Source organism: Orbicella faveolata, unplaced genomic scaffold (assembly GCF_042242905.1).
Source record: "Orbicella faveolata isolate gen_17 unplaced genomic scaffold, um_ofav_v1 contig_2, whole genome shotgun sequence".
Lineage (NCBI taxonomy): Eukaryota > Metazoa > Cnidaria > Anthozoa > Scleractinia > Merulinidae > Orbicella > Orbicella faveolata.
In genome coordinates, this window is record NW_028301547.1 from 19,287,719 (window position 1) to 19,302,045 (window position 14,327).

Genomic DNA, 14,327 nt, shown 5'->3' on the forward strand with positions numbered 1-14,327 from the left:
AGAGTAAACTCCCCAAATCCCCCATCTATCGACACTATTGCGGCTGATTTACTTAAATTTAAACTTGCCGATTTGATTTTTTTTCATATTTTTGAGTGGCAATTCCTGGTTTCCTTAGTCTAGATGAAATCTTCAACCAACTAGTCAGTTTTGGGAAAAATGATACCCTATTCTAGACCCAAACACTCTGATTTATATACCCTATCCTAGAGTAAACTACTTGAAAACTGGTTCCTTAAAACCAAGCAGGCAATCTAACCGGGTTACGCCAATCGTATAATTTATTCCAAGATTATTCCATCTAAAGAAGTAATACAAAATTTCACTGAGAAACTAAGATGACAGACGATCAGAATATAAACACAAACCTAAATTACAATGTTAAAGGCCTGAGTTACAGTACTAAACACTTACTTCTTTGACGATATCCAATCAGATTGTTTTACGGTTTGTCCAGGTCAGCAATCAGATAATACAGATTTAAAAACAGCAGAAAACGGGTTAGCGAAACAGGTCAGCAACAAACATGTGTTCTTTTGAAAACGTCTGTGAAAAACTACCTTATCCGAGCTCAAAGGTCAGTTGACCGTATCGGGTACGTAACTAAATGTCAATCAAAGCTATTTACTAAATCAAACGACAATCAAATGTTAATTGTTCAAATATTAACGGAACAAAAACCATACCCTTCACAGTGGCACATACCTATATAGCCCATATATGGCAGTGCCCCCCACCCGGAGATAGCTGTTTGTTTCCATTTTTCTAGAGTCGGGGCAGGGAGCATTCCTACCCATTTTACCGCCCTTACCCCTCACCCCTGGTGAGTACTGCTTTCATTGACCATGATCCTTTCCGTTCCAAGCTACAAAATGGCTGATTAAATCTCCAAACCCAGCTACGAAGAAACTAGGCGGAAAAAACAGGCTAAAAGATAACTATGAAACGTGCTTCAGATGAATCAGAAGCTATCATATCAAAGAAACCTCGTAAAGATAGCCCAGAAACGGAGAAAACCTTTACTGTCTCACCTATAGAAGCTTTTCGAGGAAGACTTCCTTTCTATCGACAACCTGTTGAAGTCGGTTGCTTCTCCCTCGACAATAATAGAGGTTTTCACGACGACAAGCGACAGCTGAGATATTTTCGTCCTCCGCATAATATAGACTTCGACCTTCGTGCCGGGTACAAAGATTTTGTTAAAAGAAACGAAGATGAAAAAGAAGGTTTGGAGCACTTGTTGCAGTGGGTCGACCGTCACAGGAGTAAATTTGAAATCATTCAAAGTCCCACAGCGAAAAGTTTTCCAAGCGGTAAACCTCCTTCGAGGTAAAAGCAAATATTAGGCAGAAAGTTCCATAGTCACTCTCTCCCTCCCCTCCCTTACACCTGGCCTCGACTTAAGCACAGGGTCATACTGTTTTATAAGACATAAACGTGTATGTTGGATTTGGCTTTGTAACAAATATGTGCCCTCAGCGGATGAATGCCCCCTTTAATGACCGCTTTCATAATAAGGGCCCTCTTGAAATTGGTACATCCAATCTTAACTACAACAAAATTCTTGATTCTGATTAGTTATCAGCATGTACGTCCTGTCTTTCATCAAATTGGAGTGTGTGCAGCTAAGGTGCGTAGTAACAAAGTGTCCAGTAACAAAATTGCATGTCACACATACTCTTTTCGTTCCTCCTTGTGATTGAATATGCCTCTGCATTTTTCAGAAATGGCTTTTAAGTTAAACAAGGTCAATATTGTTATTGAGATTATTTGGTTGTTATTATTTACCAATTAGAAAACAGTCCTAAGAAAACACGTGCACTGTGGAAACACTCGCCTGCGGCTCGTGTTCCCACAGCATTTCTCGTTCTCCCAAACTTCCACCCATGTTTCTGTAACTCGGTACAAACACGGTACATATTTTCTATTTCTTAATTATTGGTAATGAGACTTTGTATCCTCTTATTTTACTTTCCTTTCCAGAAAATTTTCAGTGAACATAATTCATCTCATTCACAATTAGGAGAGACGTAATTTTGTGTAAAACACAAGAAAAAATATTAAGTGTTTTTACTGGAGCAAGCATTATGCAGAGTAGAATCAAAAAAGTATTTTTTATTTACACTTAATGCTAGATCAACCCTGTTTTAACTTTCAATTGGTAACTTTATTCATGACTGATAAAATTACTTCATTGTGATTGGTTGAGTGCTGGCTAATTTATCATTAATTTTTAATTTGCATTGCAGTGCAAATTGACATGTACATTCACGATTTTCTCAGTCACACTATAAACGTCTTAAATATGAAAGCTCAAGCAGTAATATTAAGGATTTACACAACTCATGATTTTTGAAAAGTTTTTACATTTCTACCCGCCTAAAGGCTCATGCAATTTAAACCCTTACTTACATTGTGTAGTTCCAGAAAATATCCATACCTCCCCCATGGAAAGGATTACTTCTAAGACCTCCCACCCCTCTGGAAATTCCAATTAAACATAATACATTTTTCACATGTTTTGGTCTTACAGACCCCCCCCCCCCCCCCCCCCCCATCCCCCAACCACCAGGAAATTCCAATCCCTTCTCTGGGGGTTGTATGGATATTTTCTCGAACTGCACATTTGTATTCATGCAATTTATTATGTATACTTACTCCTCAGCTTACACACAGATTTCATAACATGGAGAGGGCACTTGACAAAGATCATGTGCACACCTTACGAGACAAGGGAATCATGGCAGATGGCAGCAACACTTCACAATGAAACCATCTATATCAGTGAGGTAGAAACAGAGGAAAACAAAGAAAGACGTACAAAGATGGATGAAAGACAGAAGGAGATGTGTTACTGGGGTTATAACTTTGAAAGCTATGTTACATCACCAGTGGACAAGAGTCGTCAAAACAATGGGGCAACAAGAGAAAGGTGTCCTTGTAATGACAGTGAGGCATTTATCACTGTTATCAGAACCAGGCTTGGTGGCCATTCTTTGGTGTTTGGAGCTGAAGTGGACTGCTGTGCTAAGGTTTGTTTTTTGATCTGTAGAGAAGTTGGTCACAGTTTGAAGGTACCATCATAAAAGGATGGTAGGCGTGGTGGTCTCATGGTTGGTGGGTATACCTCTGCATCGAATGATCCGGGTTGGTGTCCTAGACAGGGACATTGTGTTGTGTTCTTGGGCAAGACACTTAACTCTCACAGTGCCTCTAGCCTCTCCACCCAGGTGTATAAATGGGTACCGGCAAACTTTATGCTGGTGGTAACCCTGCAATAGACTAATATCCCATCCAGCGGGGAGTAGAAAACTCCTAGTTGCTTCATGCTACTGAAACCAGAGGAAAGCGCCAGCATGATGGGCCACCTGGCTTGTATACTGACTTTGCCTATCACAACTCCTTAATTACCCTGGTGACAGGGCCTATTAGATTTTTTTAAGTCTCTTGAGAGAGGGGTGGGTTACCATAAATAAATAGGGAGAAGAACTTATTTCAAATGAAAAATAATTTACTCCTTATGAAAATAGATGCTGGAGATGTTAAAAATGACTAAATTTTTACTTTTTGGTCATTTGATTTCATAAATTTTAATTAATTTTTATTATGATGATGTTCTTCTATGAACAGGGGAAAAATAAAGTAAAAAATAAATAAATAAACAAACATGGTGACTGAATAATATTTGCATAGTACAATTTCTCCTCTTCCTGAGATGTAGGCCCAATTTCCCTTGCTTGAGTCTGCTTGTGTTCCTCATGGGCTCATTCCCTGAATCACCACCGGCTGGTATCAAGCCTACTTAAAATGGTCCTTTGCTACCATTTTAGGAAGGGGGAGGTTCTTGTTAAAATATTGAAGCAGTAGAGGGGGCTGCGGGTTCACAAGGCTACATGTGTCCAATGCCTAACATTTCAGTGTTTTATCCTCACTAGGAAGATGAAGAAGCCCCAGCAAACTACATAGAGTTGAAGACCTCCCTAAAGCCTCACCATTACCATCACCACCAGAACTTCAAACGCTACAAGCTGATCAAGTGGTGGGCCCAGTCATACCTTGCAGGTGTTCCAAAAATCATCTGTGGCTTCAGAGATCATGATGGCCAGGTCAAAGAACTTCAAACATACAACACCCTAGCCATACCAAGACTCGTTCGAGATGAAGAGGGGCTGTGGGACTCCTCTGTTTGTCTGAACCTTCTGGACAGGTTTCTCACTTGGATGAAATCAGTGGTTGTGAAGAACGGTCCAGGTGTTGTTTATATGTTCTCTTGGAAACATCCCTTTGAGGAAATAACTGTTTCTGAGTTGTCAGACGGATCTCATCATGTCCTACCAGACTGGTATTTGGAAAGCTCTGGAAATGTTGCCTCTCCTTGACAATAATGACTGATGGTGCTTGATGTCACTGGTTATGAGCAAAAGAAACTTTTGGATTGTAGTGAACCAATCACAGGGCCATAGCCAGAAAAAATTATAACTGAGGCAATGTTCAAGGTTAAATTGCATACATGTAGAAGAGTCAATTTTTATTTTGGATTTGCTAATAAAACTTTTATAGTTATTATTTTATTTATTATTATTTAATTGTCCTCCTATGTATTTAGGGTGTTTATGATCACTATAAAACAACAAAAATGGAACAAATGACTGAGACAAGTACCTTGGTTTGCCCGTTACTACAATCGGCAACAAAATTGTTGACACATTCACCCTTTTAACCCCTATTTCATCACTGTGATCCATTTTTGCCCTCCTAGCTTGTCCTTTCAATCCCCCTTGTCCCCAAACAATGTTGTGTGGCAATTGCCGTGATCTTAAGCTACAAACAAACAACATTGAATGGGGAGCAGGGTCTTTTCCACAGTAATTTACTGTGCGATAGAAAGAGTCGTGTTATTTGGTGCACTAAAAGTACTGTTGAAAGACAGTGTGTCAACTGATTGTGTCGCCGATTATAGCTACAGCCCTGGCTCAAGAACTTGGACTGTAGAGTAGACACGCAAGAAAAAGGCAGCTCACACATAAAAACACACTCTGTTGTTTCCCATTTTTTGAACTATGGCATTTTGCTCATTCTCTCCACAATCACAAAGCCAGGAACAGATGACAGTTGTTAAAACACATATTAAATAAAGTCTCTCAGCACATGAGCATTGGCTTATTCGAAGAGTAAAATTTACATGGAGGCCTTGAAAATCAAACAGGCTGAGAAAAATTCATTGGTTAGATGATTTTTAAGCTTTTCCTATACACTTAATGTTGTAGATTGCTACTGATGTTATGATGCTTTATTGACATTTTAAACATAGAAAACATTTGATGCTTTAATAAATTATTTTATTGCAATGTTCTGGTCATTTTGAATAAAATTCACTTATCTTTGTTTACAGCAAGTTTATAGCATCTTTTCCCCTCATTTATTTCTGGAATTTGACCATTTTGGGCTCTTGTTATTGAAAAAGGTCTATAAAAAACTTATTCTGAGTTCATATATATCCTCATATTTCTCTCCCAGTTCTTCTCTTTCTTTTCTTTGGCTAGCTTTTCCCATCTTCTCATTTTCTTACTACCAGTAACTTCTTTCTTTTCTCCCTCTTTGGTCAGAACTTTTCTTCTCTTCACAGCACTGTGATCATTTGGACCGAAGTGTGTAACTCTTGCTTGTTGACTTCCCTTGCTTCCAAGCCCCAACCGATCTCTCTTAAGGACTGTCTTAACTGGGTATTTCCGTCCCACTCCATCTGGACCTAAACCTATGATGAAAGGAAAAATGTCTGGTCTAAGTGATAATCGCAAAAGGTGAGACTGATTAGGGTCAAATTAAATTGTAATCATTTGGGGCTACCGTTGTACGGAATTACAGTCGTTTCGTCCCAGGTCTGTTTCGCCCCAAGTCGTTTCACTCCAACTCAAAGTCATTTCGCCCGAAGTTCTTTCAAACGATTTAGAAAGCAATAAATGGTTAACTTGACCAAAACAAGCACTGTTGAGACCCCTTCTCATCTTCCCGACGACATCATTGAATACTATGCACATTACATGCAAACATCTTGCGCACTTGATCCCAACATCGATCAACGGACTTTGTTTGACTTTGTTGCTGTGAGAGTGCAACAACACTTCTGATCTATGTGCGTAATCAAACAAATACATTTAGACTCAATGGCACTTTAACCACATTAATGTTTAATAAAAAGGTTTAAATGGCATTTGATACTCTACAGGTAACAGGCATGGAAGGTTTATTACATGTAAGTTTTACAAATACGATCAGCCATCGATCAACCGGCACATCATCAACATGGCGTGGGTGGTAAAGAGGGATTGGGGAGAGTGAAATGAACAATTTAAAATGTCACTAACGACCTCATCTTACAAAGGTGACATTTTATTTCTCTAGTAATTTGTAAATACATTTCAAGTTACTTTAAACGAAACGACTTTAAAGTTGGGGCGAAAAGACTTTAAGTTGGGGCGAAACAACTTTGAGGTGGAGCGAAACGACTTTGAGTTGGGGCGAAACGACCTGGGGCGAAACAGACTTAGGGCAAAATGACCTGTTTCCATTGTATGTAAGCACCTCCTAACTATCCACATATAAACAGACCATTGCAACATGGTCCAGACTCCAAAACATCTCTTCCCAGTAACCATTATTTTTTATTTATACTTCATGTGGCTTATCACATGCTGAAAAATGTGCTGTTAGATCTGACTAAGGCTATGTTCACACTTAGTCCTTGAGCATGGTGCCCAAGTATGATTCTCACTGGATACTAACCTTTTTTCCAAGTACTCACACTAGAATTTGGACACAGTGCATATGGTACTTGGATGCTTGGAGTACCAGTGTCTGAATGCAACACTATTTTGCGCTGGTGCCCGGGCACCAGTACTTGAGCACCAAGTGTGAGCAAAGCCCAAGACGTCAACTTTGGAAGAATTAAATCTGCCAAACTAATGCTCTTTTTGTTCAAAAACTACCATTTGCAAAAACAAATCGTCACCAACCTTGGTCTTCATTCCAACCAGACTTTAACATCATTTGATAACCAACATTGCCTTCTGGTATATAGTAAAATGTTCTTTGAGGCTTGCGCTGTATGTTAAACAAGTGCACGGTTGAACCCTCATGTATCTTCATACCATCTGTAAACTCTTGCTCACATATAGAACACCAGAATTTTGTCTTATTGTTTTTGGAAGGGCATGATTCTTTGCGGATTTTGTTGTGTTTGGATTTAGCCTGACCACTGAAGGATTTAAGAAGTTCTACCACATCAAAGTGGCCAGCAAGTTTAGCCAGGTCTAATGCTGTTCTTCCCTGTAAATCCTTGTGACGTCTCCACAAAGCTCCTTTCTCCAACAAATATCTAACAATGTGAATCTGGCCATCATGCGAAGCGCACATCAAGGCAGTCCAGGAATATTGGTCACACACATTGATATCTATACTACTATTATCCGATAGGAGTTCTTGGACTTGTCTTAAATTTCCTTCCTGAGCATTTTTCAAAAACTTGTTCACTAACCTGTGATTCGGGGAGGAAGGTACAGGCAGTTTCTGAGATCTTGATCTAATTCTAAGACGAGGTTTTGTCGTGTTCAAATCACCTACAGTTTGAGTTGATGAACTATCAAAGGTATTCAGTTTGTCACTTCTCCTCTTCTTTGAATTATCTTGTTCTCCAGTATGGGTCTTTAAAGCGAAAGTACGTTGCATATCAGAACTAGGTGAAGACAGGACGGTTTCATAAAATGTTTTGGCTTCCTCGCCCGACATGTTTCCATGTCGATCGCAGTTTGTTTTTCCCTTCTTTGAGTTGAATATAACATCCTTGCCTTCTTTCGGCGAGACAAACCTCTGTAAAAAATAAGATGGACGGTACATTTCTCTAAGTCTTACTAATGAGCATCAGTAGCGTTTCCTGAACGAAACAAAAGAGCCGGTTTGCTCTGCAACGGCACCATGTACCACGACGATTTGTCCGCCATCTTGCGTGACGTCGCAAACGTCATCAAATTGGTTCCCAAGCTAAACGGAAGCATCTACGAATGTTTGAGAAGCGTATGTTGGCTTCGATATTCCGGTTTTAAATCCACGCATTTGGGACTATTTTCACCCGAAGGATAAAAGAGTGAACATCTTTTAACAACTGTGAAAGGCCTAGTGATGCGGAGAAATTTGTCTGAATCATTTGATATTCCAGCAGATTGATTTTGGGTCGATTCTACCTACGTCATTGCGCAGTCTGTCTAAACGAGACAGCAAACACAGTGATATATTCGTGTCGATAGCGCACATACAGACAGCATGGATAAATTTGTAATTGTTGGGGGATTTTTATGTTTTGCGGCCGATGTATTCGCCATAGCGTCGTTGGCAACTCCAGAATGGGTTGTGATGGACTTTGCTGGTGAGTTTCTACGTGTAATTATTGGCTCAAAATTAAGCTCATTTATGGGCAGAATAAGCTAAGTTTAATGTAGTAATTGGATAAGTTGTAAGATTTTAAACAAGTGTGTACCCTTTTCATTTGTGATTAATTTCACAATTTACCAAGCATTCACTTTAATGACTGAAAGCTTACTAGGAGGTAAACTGATTCTGGGAAATTGTAGGCTTCCTTCAAGCCTCTTCTCATGGCGCCAACAGTTTTCATCTTGAGATTGCTATGCAACTGACCGTGCACGTTTGGCAACTTTCCGAGTACTCTTGAGTACCCATATAATACAGTGCAATCCTGATATTCCAAACCCTTGATTTTTCGAAGTTCTCGATTCTTCGAACAAGACCTGAAATCAATGAACATTGATGAAAATCGTTCATCTGAAAACAAATTGATCAATCAATGTCAATCAATGGATTTATGTGTTATTGACCAAGTGCAAGGTCAAGATGGCAGGATATTGGCCATGTTCTTTCTTTGCTTGTTTGTGGATAGAGATGGTGCTTGGTCAATGATGGGTTTATTAAATGGGATAAAGAACAAATTTTTTCTTGGGGGACAGTGCGTAATCCCAGGTGGGCTTGGGCAGCCAATCACAGTGCTGGATTTGGGTCATCTTGCCTGCCTAGCAAGCTGGCCATACAATAGGTTATTAGCATTGATTGGTATCAGCTAATTAATGGCCAATCAATAATAACTTAAAAGTGGTCTTGGAATCATCAACTGACCATACAGTGCTGCTGAGTAAAGCCTTTCCTTTAGGAAATTTTGCTAACAAAAGTTGTTAATTATCAACAACTTACTGTGTATGTGTATGTCAGCTTATGTTTATGCGCCAGGGAAAACCAGCCTCCACAATATTGTTAATCAAAGACAAGCTGTGTTGTTCAACTGATCGATTAATCATTATGGTAGACTGATAATGAAATTCGATCGCTGATGACAAATATATAGATTTAATCAAAACAATATCTTGCGTATGATTGCACATTGATTATCAATATCAAGTGATTAATTGAGATTGATTGATATCGAGTGATATTGATTGACATCAGTTGTCATCAAATATTAATTTCATTGACTGTTTAAGTCCTAATTAGATGCAAATTTCCATTCCCTAGATGGTTTAAAATCAAGACTCCATGATACTTTTTGATGGGAATAAAAAAGAAACTTTAAGTGTGTTTCAACAAAGATTTGATAAAACAGCACTCGTTTCTATGAGTGACCTCCCCCTCCTTGTTTAACTGAGGTTTCATCAGTATTTAGCCACCAGGGCCGGGTTGTTCGAAACCTGGTTAACGCTAATCCGGGATTAAAAGTAAACCAAAGTAACAATTTTTCTTCTACAGAAATGTTTTTCACTGCTTATGTTTTCTGTAGTTTGAAAAGCTCAGAAGAGAAGGGCAAACAACATAAACAGAAAACCTCACCAAAAATGTACAAAAATGAAATCAAAATTCTGGCTAATCCTAGGTTAGCTTAATCGGGCTTTGAACAACTCGGCCCAGGAGTGTGTATAATATTTCTGCTCCCCCTTTAATTAGGATGCCACTTTTTTGTAGGGTTGCTCGTTACCAGCATTAATTTGGCAATATCCATTTAATGTACACCTCGAGGAAAGATTCACTCTGGGGAAGTACTCCGAGAAAAATTGAGTGGGGGTGTGCAGCTGCTTCCCAAAACCCTTATCCTATTAAAGACCAAAATCTACAATTTTCCCTACCCTATTTTATGACCTGACCAAAAATTTGATACCTTATTTAGGACCTGACCTACTAAGTTCAGACCGTTAATATGCTTTTATTAGGTTGGATAGCTTCATCTAAAAAAGATACCCAATTCAACACTACAGTGCAAAAACCATACTCCGTTTGAGACCAAAATGGCCACAATCGATACCCTATTTCTGACCAATTATTAATGGCTGGAAAACCATACCCTTTGGTGGCGTATATACCTATGTAGCCCATGTAAGGTAGAACTGTACCCCAACTGCACTTTTTAATGCTATTAATTTTAAAAAGAATATTGCTACGGATCTTGATCATCACTTATAAATATTCATGACAAAATTGGGACTAGAGAAAAAGTCCGGATAATCAAGAAATCCCAATAATCGAGGTACGGATAATCGAGGTTTGACTGTATCATGAGCCCAAGCAGGGCTCTAACCCTTTCTGGGCAATCTTGGCATCCAGCAGGCTATCAACTAGATGTGTCTTTAACTTACACATTATTCAAAAAGGGATGACTAACCATTGAGTCAAATACTTTTAATAAGAACACACCATACCATGAATCCAAGCAGGGCTCTAACCCTTATTGGGCAATCTTAGCATCCAGCAGGCTATTAACTGTTCCTTCCTCTTAAAAGTCATTCACTCTTAAAGATGATTTCTAATTGGTACTGCACAGTCTCAGCACCTTAATGTTTAAAAACATTATGTCTCGCTCGATGGAATGCAAATTATTGATGTTATACGCTACAAACCACATACCTTATCTCTGAGGTCTTTCAATTCTTTTTCCAACAGCTTCATTGATTTTTGCAGCTGTGAAGTTGTTTCATCAAGTGATATAAGAAAGAATGAAGCATACATGTATAGCTTCGACCACTTCACATCCAAAATGAAAATTTAAAATTTACTTCATGTAAATAGTAGCAAAATGTTTACATTTTGTGATGTCTTACATGAAACAAAACAAAAAAGCACAAACAAAACTCTCTAGAGTGTGTAGTACAGACTGGAAGTCATCTTAGAAAGTGATTCATTAAAAGCCATTGTTCCGTATGTCCCAGGTTCAATGGTCAGGAAAAAAGTTCAGTCTTTAGAACATACAACATTTTAATTTCCGAGGAGATAAACGTGTACACTTTTCAACATGGCCAACAACTCGCAACCTCATGGTCGAACAACAGGTCTTACTGCGCATGCGTGCAAAACTCCTACTAGGAGGGGGACCCCAGGGAATCGCTAATTTACAACAAGGCTTTCTGCAGAACAGCCATTCACAAAGCGACGACCAACCATTGATGATACAGCATAACATGAATCCACACAGGGCTCTAACCCTTACTGGGCAATTTTAGAGTCCGGTGAGCTAACTATAAACTCTGTGTCTCCCACTTAAAATTCACTCACAAAGCCTGGGACAACCAACCATCAAGTTAGGTATTTCTAATAGTGTGGTAGTTATAAATTTTGATCCTTGTGTCCTGTCTTTACTAGGGTCTGTTCGACTTGGTCTTACCGTCATGTGTCAGAAGTCAGATGGTCAGCCAGAAGTTTGTGTTACTCCTGACTTGCCTCGAGAATGGCTGGCCACACTCATGTTCATGATTCTGGGTGTGGTGGCTTTAACTCTCACATGCTTTTTATTACTGGTATCACCTTGGAAACCATCCATTGTTGATGCAGCCAAGTGGATTGTTTTTATTGGAAGTAAGTTATAGCCTATCCAAGTCTGAGCACACCATGATATTATAGAAAACATCTTCACTTTTTTCCATGTTTCTTGAGGCCATTTTTTCCTTGCAAAAACTTCTTTCCCTTATTCATTTAGTAGACATTTTCAGAGTTACTATGCTAGCATAGTTAGATAGACATCAATTCAGATCCTTCCATTTAAAGCTTTCTCCTTTCATCAAAGCAAAAATGATATCAGGAATAAGAACACCTTTGTATTCTCCATTACTGCTTCCTTTAATATATAGTGTTAAGTACCTAACTCTATACACCATATAAACACACACCCATAACTCACAATTTATTAATCATTCAGTTTGGTCAGATGAAGGAAGCCAGGGCTGTCACTTAAAAAGTGAGCTTTTGCAAATTTGCTATAATTTCTGTTATCTTGCCTTTATCAACTTCAAGTTGACGATCAACTAAGAGTTGAGGCCTTCCAAGTGGTAAAAGCGACAAGCAACACTACCCTGAAAACCAGCGACACAGGAATGTCTAATCAACAACAAGCAAATCAAATTTGCCACTAAAATTCCACAGTGAGCCAAGAAGCACTAGAAAAAGACAGTGACACTGTCCCCTTTGGACTTTTTTCCTATATTCAGAAATTGTATTCTCTTGTTAAGTCTGTAAATGTCAGAAACCTGTGTGCTTTTCCACTGAATGAACTCTAAAAACATCAACCTTGTAGTGACAGCGACATATAGCTTCATGCAGAAAACCGACAATGACAGCTTCCGCTGGTTAGGTGACATCAGTACATGGAAGGATGTGACATGACGACATGGCCACCCTCTTGGAAGGCCTCAGTGTTTACAGTGTTGTAACCTGTCCGCTGAATTAGCACCAATCCTGAGCCATTGTGCAGATTCTATCCCTACTTTGATGAGTATATATATCATTCTGTTCAGTCTGGTAATGGGATTACTTAGTAAATGTACAAACTACAAGTTACTGCCCTTGTGGCCTTTTCTAGATAATTTTAGCTTTTGCCTTTTATTCTCATAACAATCTATTTCATTTTAGCAACAATCTTTTTCCTTTCAGTGATTGTGTTCTGCCTGGCTGCCCTGACATTCCCAATGGGATTTCAAATGCCTGAAATTGGTGGCAAACCATACAAGCTTCCACAAGGCACTAATGTTGGACCTTCATTCTTTCTTTACATATTTTGTATAGTTTTTACAATTGCTTCGGAACTTTTTATATTTAAAGTTTGTCCACTCCTGCTTCGGTGATTAAGAAAATAGAATATCAAGAGTGAGCAGTTAATAGATTTCTGTGGTAACTTTACTAAGAGAACTGTGTAAATTTTAAGATATAGTTAGATGTGTAGTTGTAAATAAGATAATAATATTGCATTACAACATGTACTCCATGGATACAAGATAAGGAGTATTTGTAGCCCTGACCATGGGCAAATTTCTCAAAATAATGGGAGTCTATCAGCAAAATCAATCCAATTGTGAGTAGACCTTCTTCTTGTGAGTAGACCTTTCTTTTGGTCTAAAGAGTAATAAGGGAGTTATTTTGATGTAGGACAATGGTTCTCTGATAATTATCATTGTAAATAATATTGATAGAAAAAATTGCAATGTGCACTTAGTTTCACAGCTGGTACTGTAGTATGAATCAATTCTAAATATTCCCTTTGTTGTATATTTACATGCATCCATGGATGTAATCCTTTGTAAAGGATACCTCTTACACACCAAATACATCAATGTTCAAATGTGGTATCTAGGTAGCTATATTTTCAAGGTTGCAGTGAATTTGAAGCTTAATTCCCCTCAATTCAGCTTGAGTAATGATTATATTTGAGACTAATTGAAGCAGGAAAATTATGAATTTAAAATTGTAGATACCATAATTATTCTGCCACCTGTAAATATTTTGTTTTTGAAAGTATTGAGACACCATGTCTGAAACTAAAACTATGCTAAACATCAGCATGTACGTGTACCTAGCCTGATAATTATGGGCATATCCTGTATACCACAAATACCACATGATAAGGTCTAAGCCAAACTTAGAAAAAATTGTGCTTAATTTTTCTATGTAATTATTTTGTGCTTGCAACTGATGTATTACTTTTTGTATGTATGACTGTTAATAACATTTTTATTGTCTTTCATGACGACTTCCTTACTGTATGAACCACAGTATTGTAATTTGAAAGATAATTATAATAATTTGATGCACTTATTCCTTTTCAGTAGCAGTACTCTACAAAATTAAATAATAAATTGCTGAAAACTATGGTCTGGTTGCTTTCATTGCTTTACATGCACAGCAGTGATGTCATTAGGCCTTATTGTTATAGCTGCCACATTTGCATTGCCATTATAAATTATTGGGCAAGCAATCTCTGTAGGGGGTTTTGCCAGCAAGTTAAATTCTCGGAA

At 38.4% G+C, this 14,327-nt stretch overlaps 3 protein-coding genes across 3 annotated transcripts; 2 read left to right on the forward strand and 1 right to left on the reverse strand.

The window, feature by feature from the left end:
* The first annotated feature begins 762 nt into the window (after positions 1-762).
* On the forward strand, positions 763-5,348 carry LOC110059400 (decapping and exoribonuclease protein-like). The gene is made up of 3 exons (XM_020766085.2): positions 763-1,329; positions 2,666-3,032; positions 3,936-5,348. The coding sequence occupies exons 1-3, from the start codon at positions 941-943 to the stop codon at positions 4,377-4,379; spliced, it is 1,200 nt and encodes a 399-aa protein (XP_020621744.2). The 5' UTR covers positions 763-940; the 3' UTR covers positions 4,380-5,348.
* On the reverse strand, positions 4,514-8,028 carry LOC110059401 (G patch domain and ankyrin repeat-containing protein 1-like). The gene is made up of 2 exons (XM_020766086.2): positions 7,014-8,028; positions 4,514-5,755 (listed from the first exon to the last, which is right to left on the reverse strand). Exons 1-2 carry the CDS (start codon positions 7,891-7,893, stop codon positions 5,478-5,480), a joined length of 1,158 nt encoding a protein of 385 aa, XP_020621745.2. The 5' UTR covers positions 7,894-8,028; the 3' UTR covers positions 4,514-5,477.
* A 257-nt stretch (positions 8,029-8,285) lies between these two features.
* LOC110059402 (modulator of smoothened protein-like) lies at positions 8,286-14,181 on the forward strand. Its single transcript, XM_020766087.2, has 3 exons — positions 8,286-8,419; positions 11,686-11,898; positions 12,970-14,181. Exons 1-3 carry the CDS (start codon positions 8,317-8,319, stop codon positions 13,158-13,160), a joined length of 507 nt encoding a protein of 168 aa, XP_020621746.2. The 5' UTR covers positions 8,286-8,316; the 3' UTR covers positions 13,161-14,181.
* The last annotated feature ends 146 nt before the right edge of the window (positions 14,182-14,327 follow it).

Coding starts and splice junctions, on each gene's coding strand:
- LOC110059402 (XM_020766087.2), top strand. CDS start 8,317: ATGGATAAATTTGTAATTGTTGGGGGATTTTTATGTTTTGCGGCCGAT. Junction 8,420..11,685: donor GGTTGTGATGGACTTTGCTG/GTGAGTTTCTAC, acceptor TGTCTTTACTAG/GGTCTGTTCGACTTGGTCTT. Junction 11,899..12,969: donor GTGGATTGTTTTTATTGGAA/GTAAGTTATAGC, acceptor TTTTCCTTTCAG/TGATTGTGTTCTGCCTGGCT.
- LOC110059401 (XM_020766086.2), bottom strand. CDS start 7,893: ATGTACCGTCCATCTTATTTTTTACAGAGGTTTGTCTCGCCGAAAGAA. Junction 5,756..7,013: donor TGGTTGGAATGAAGACCAAG/GTTGGTGACGAT, acceptor CTTTCATCATAG/GTTTAGGTCCAGATGGAGTG.
- LOC110059400 (XM_020766085.2), top strand. CDS start 941: ATGAAACGTGCTTCAGATGAATCAGAAGCTATCATATCAAAGAAACCT. Junction 1,330..2,665: donor AGCGGTAAACCTCCTTCGAG/GTAAAAGCAAAT, acceptor CTTACTCCTCAG/CTTACACACAGATTTCATAA. Junction 3,033..3,935: donor AAGTGGACTGCTGTGCTAAG/GTTTGTTTTTTG, acceptor TATCCTCACTAG/GAAGATGAAGAAGCCCCAGC.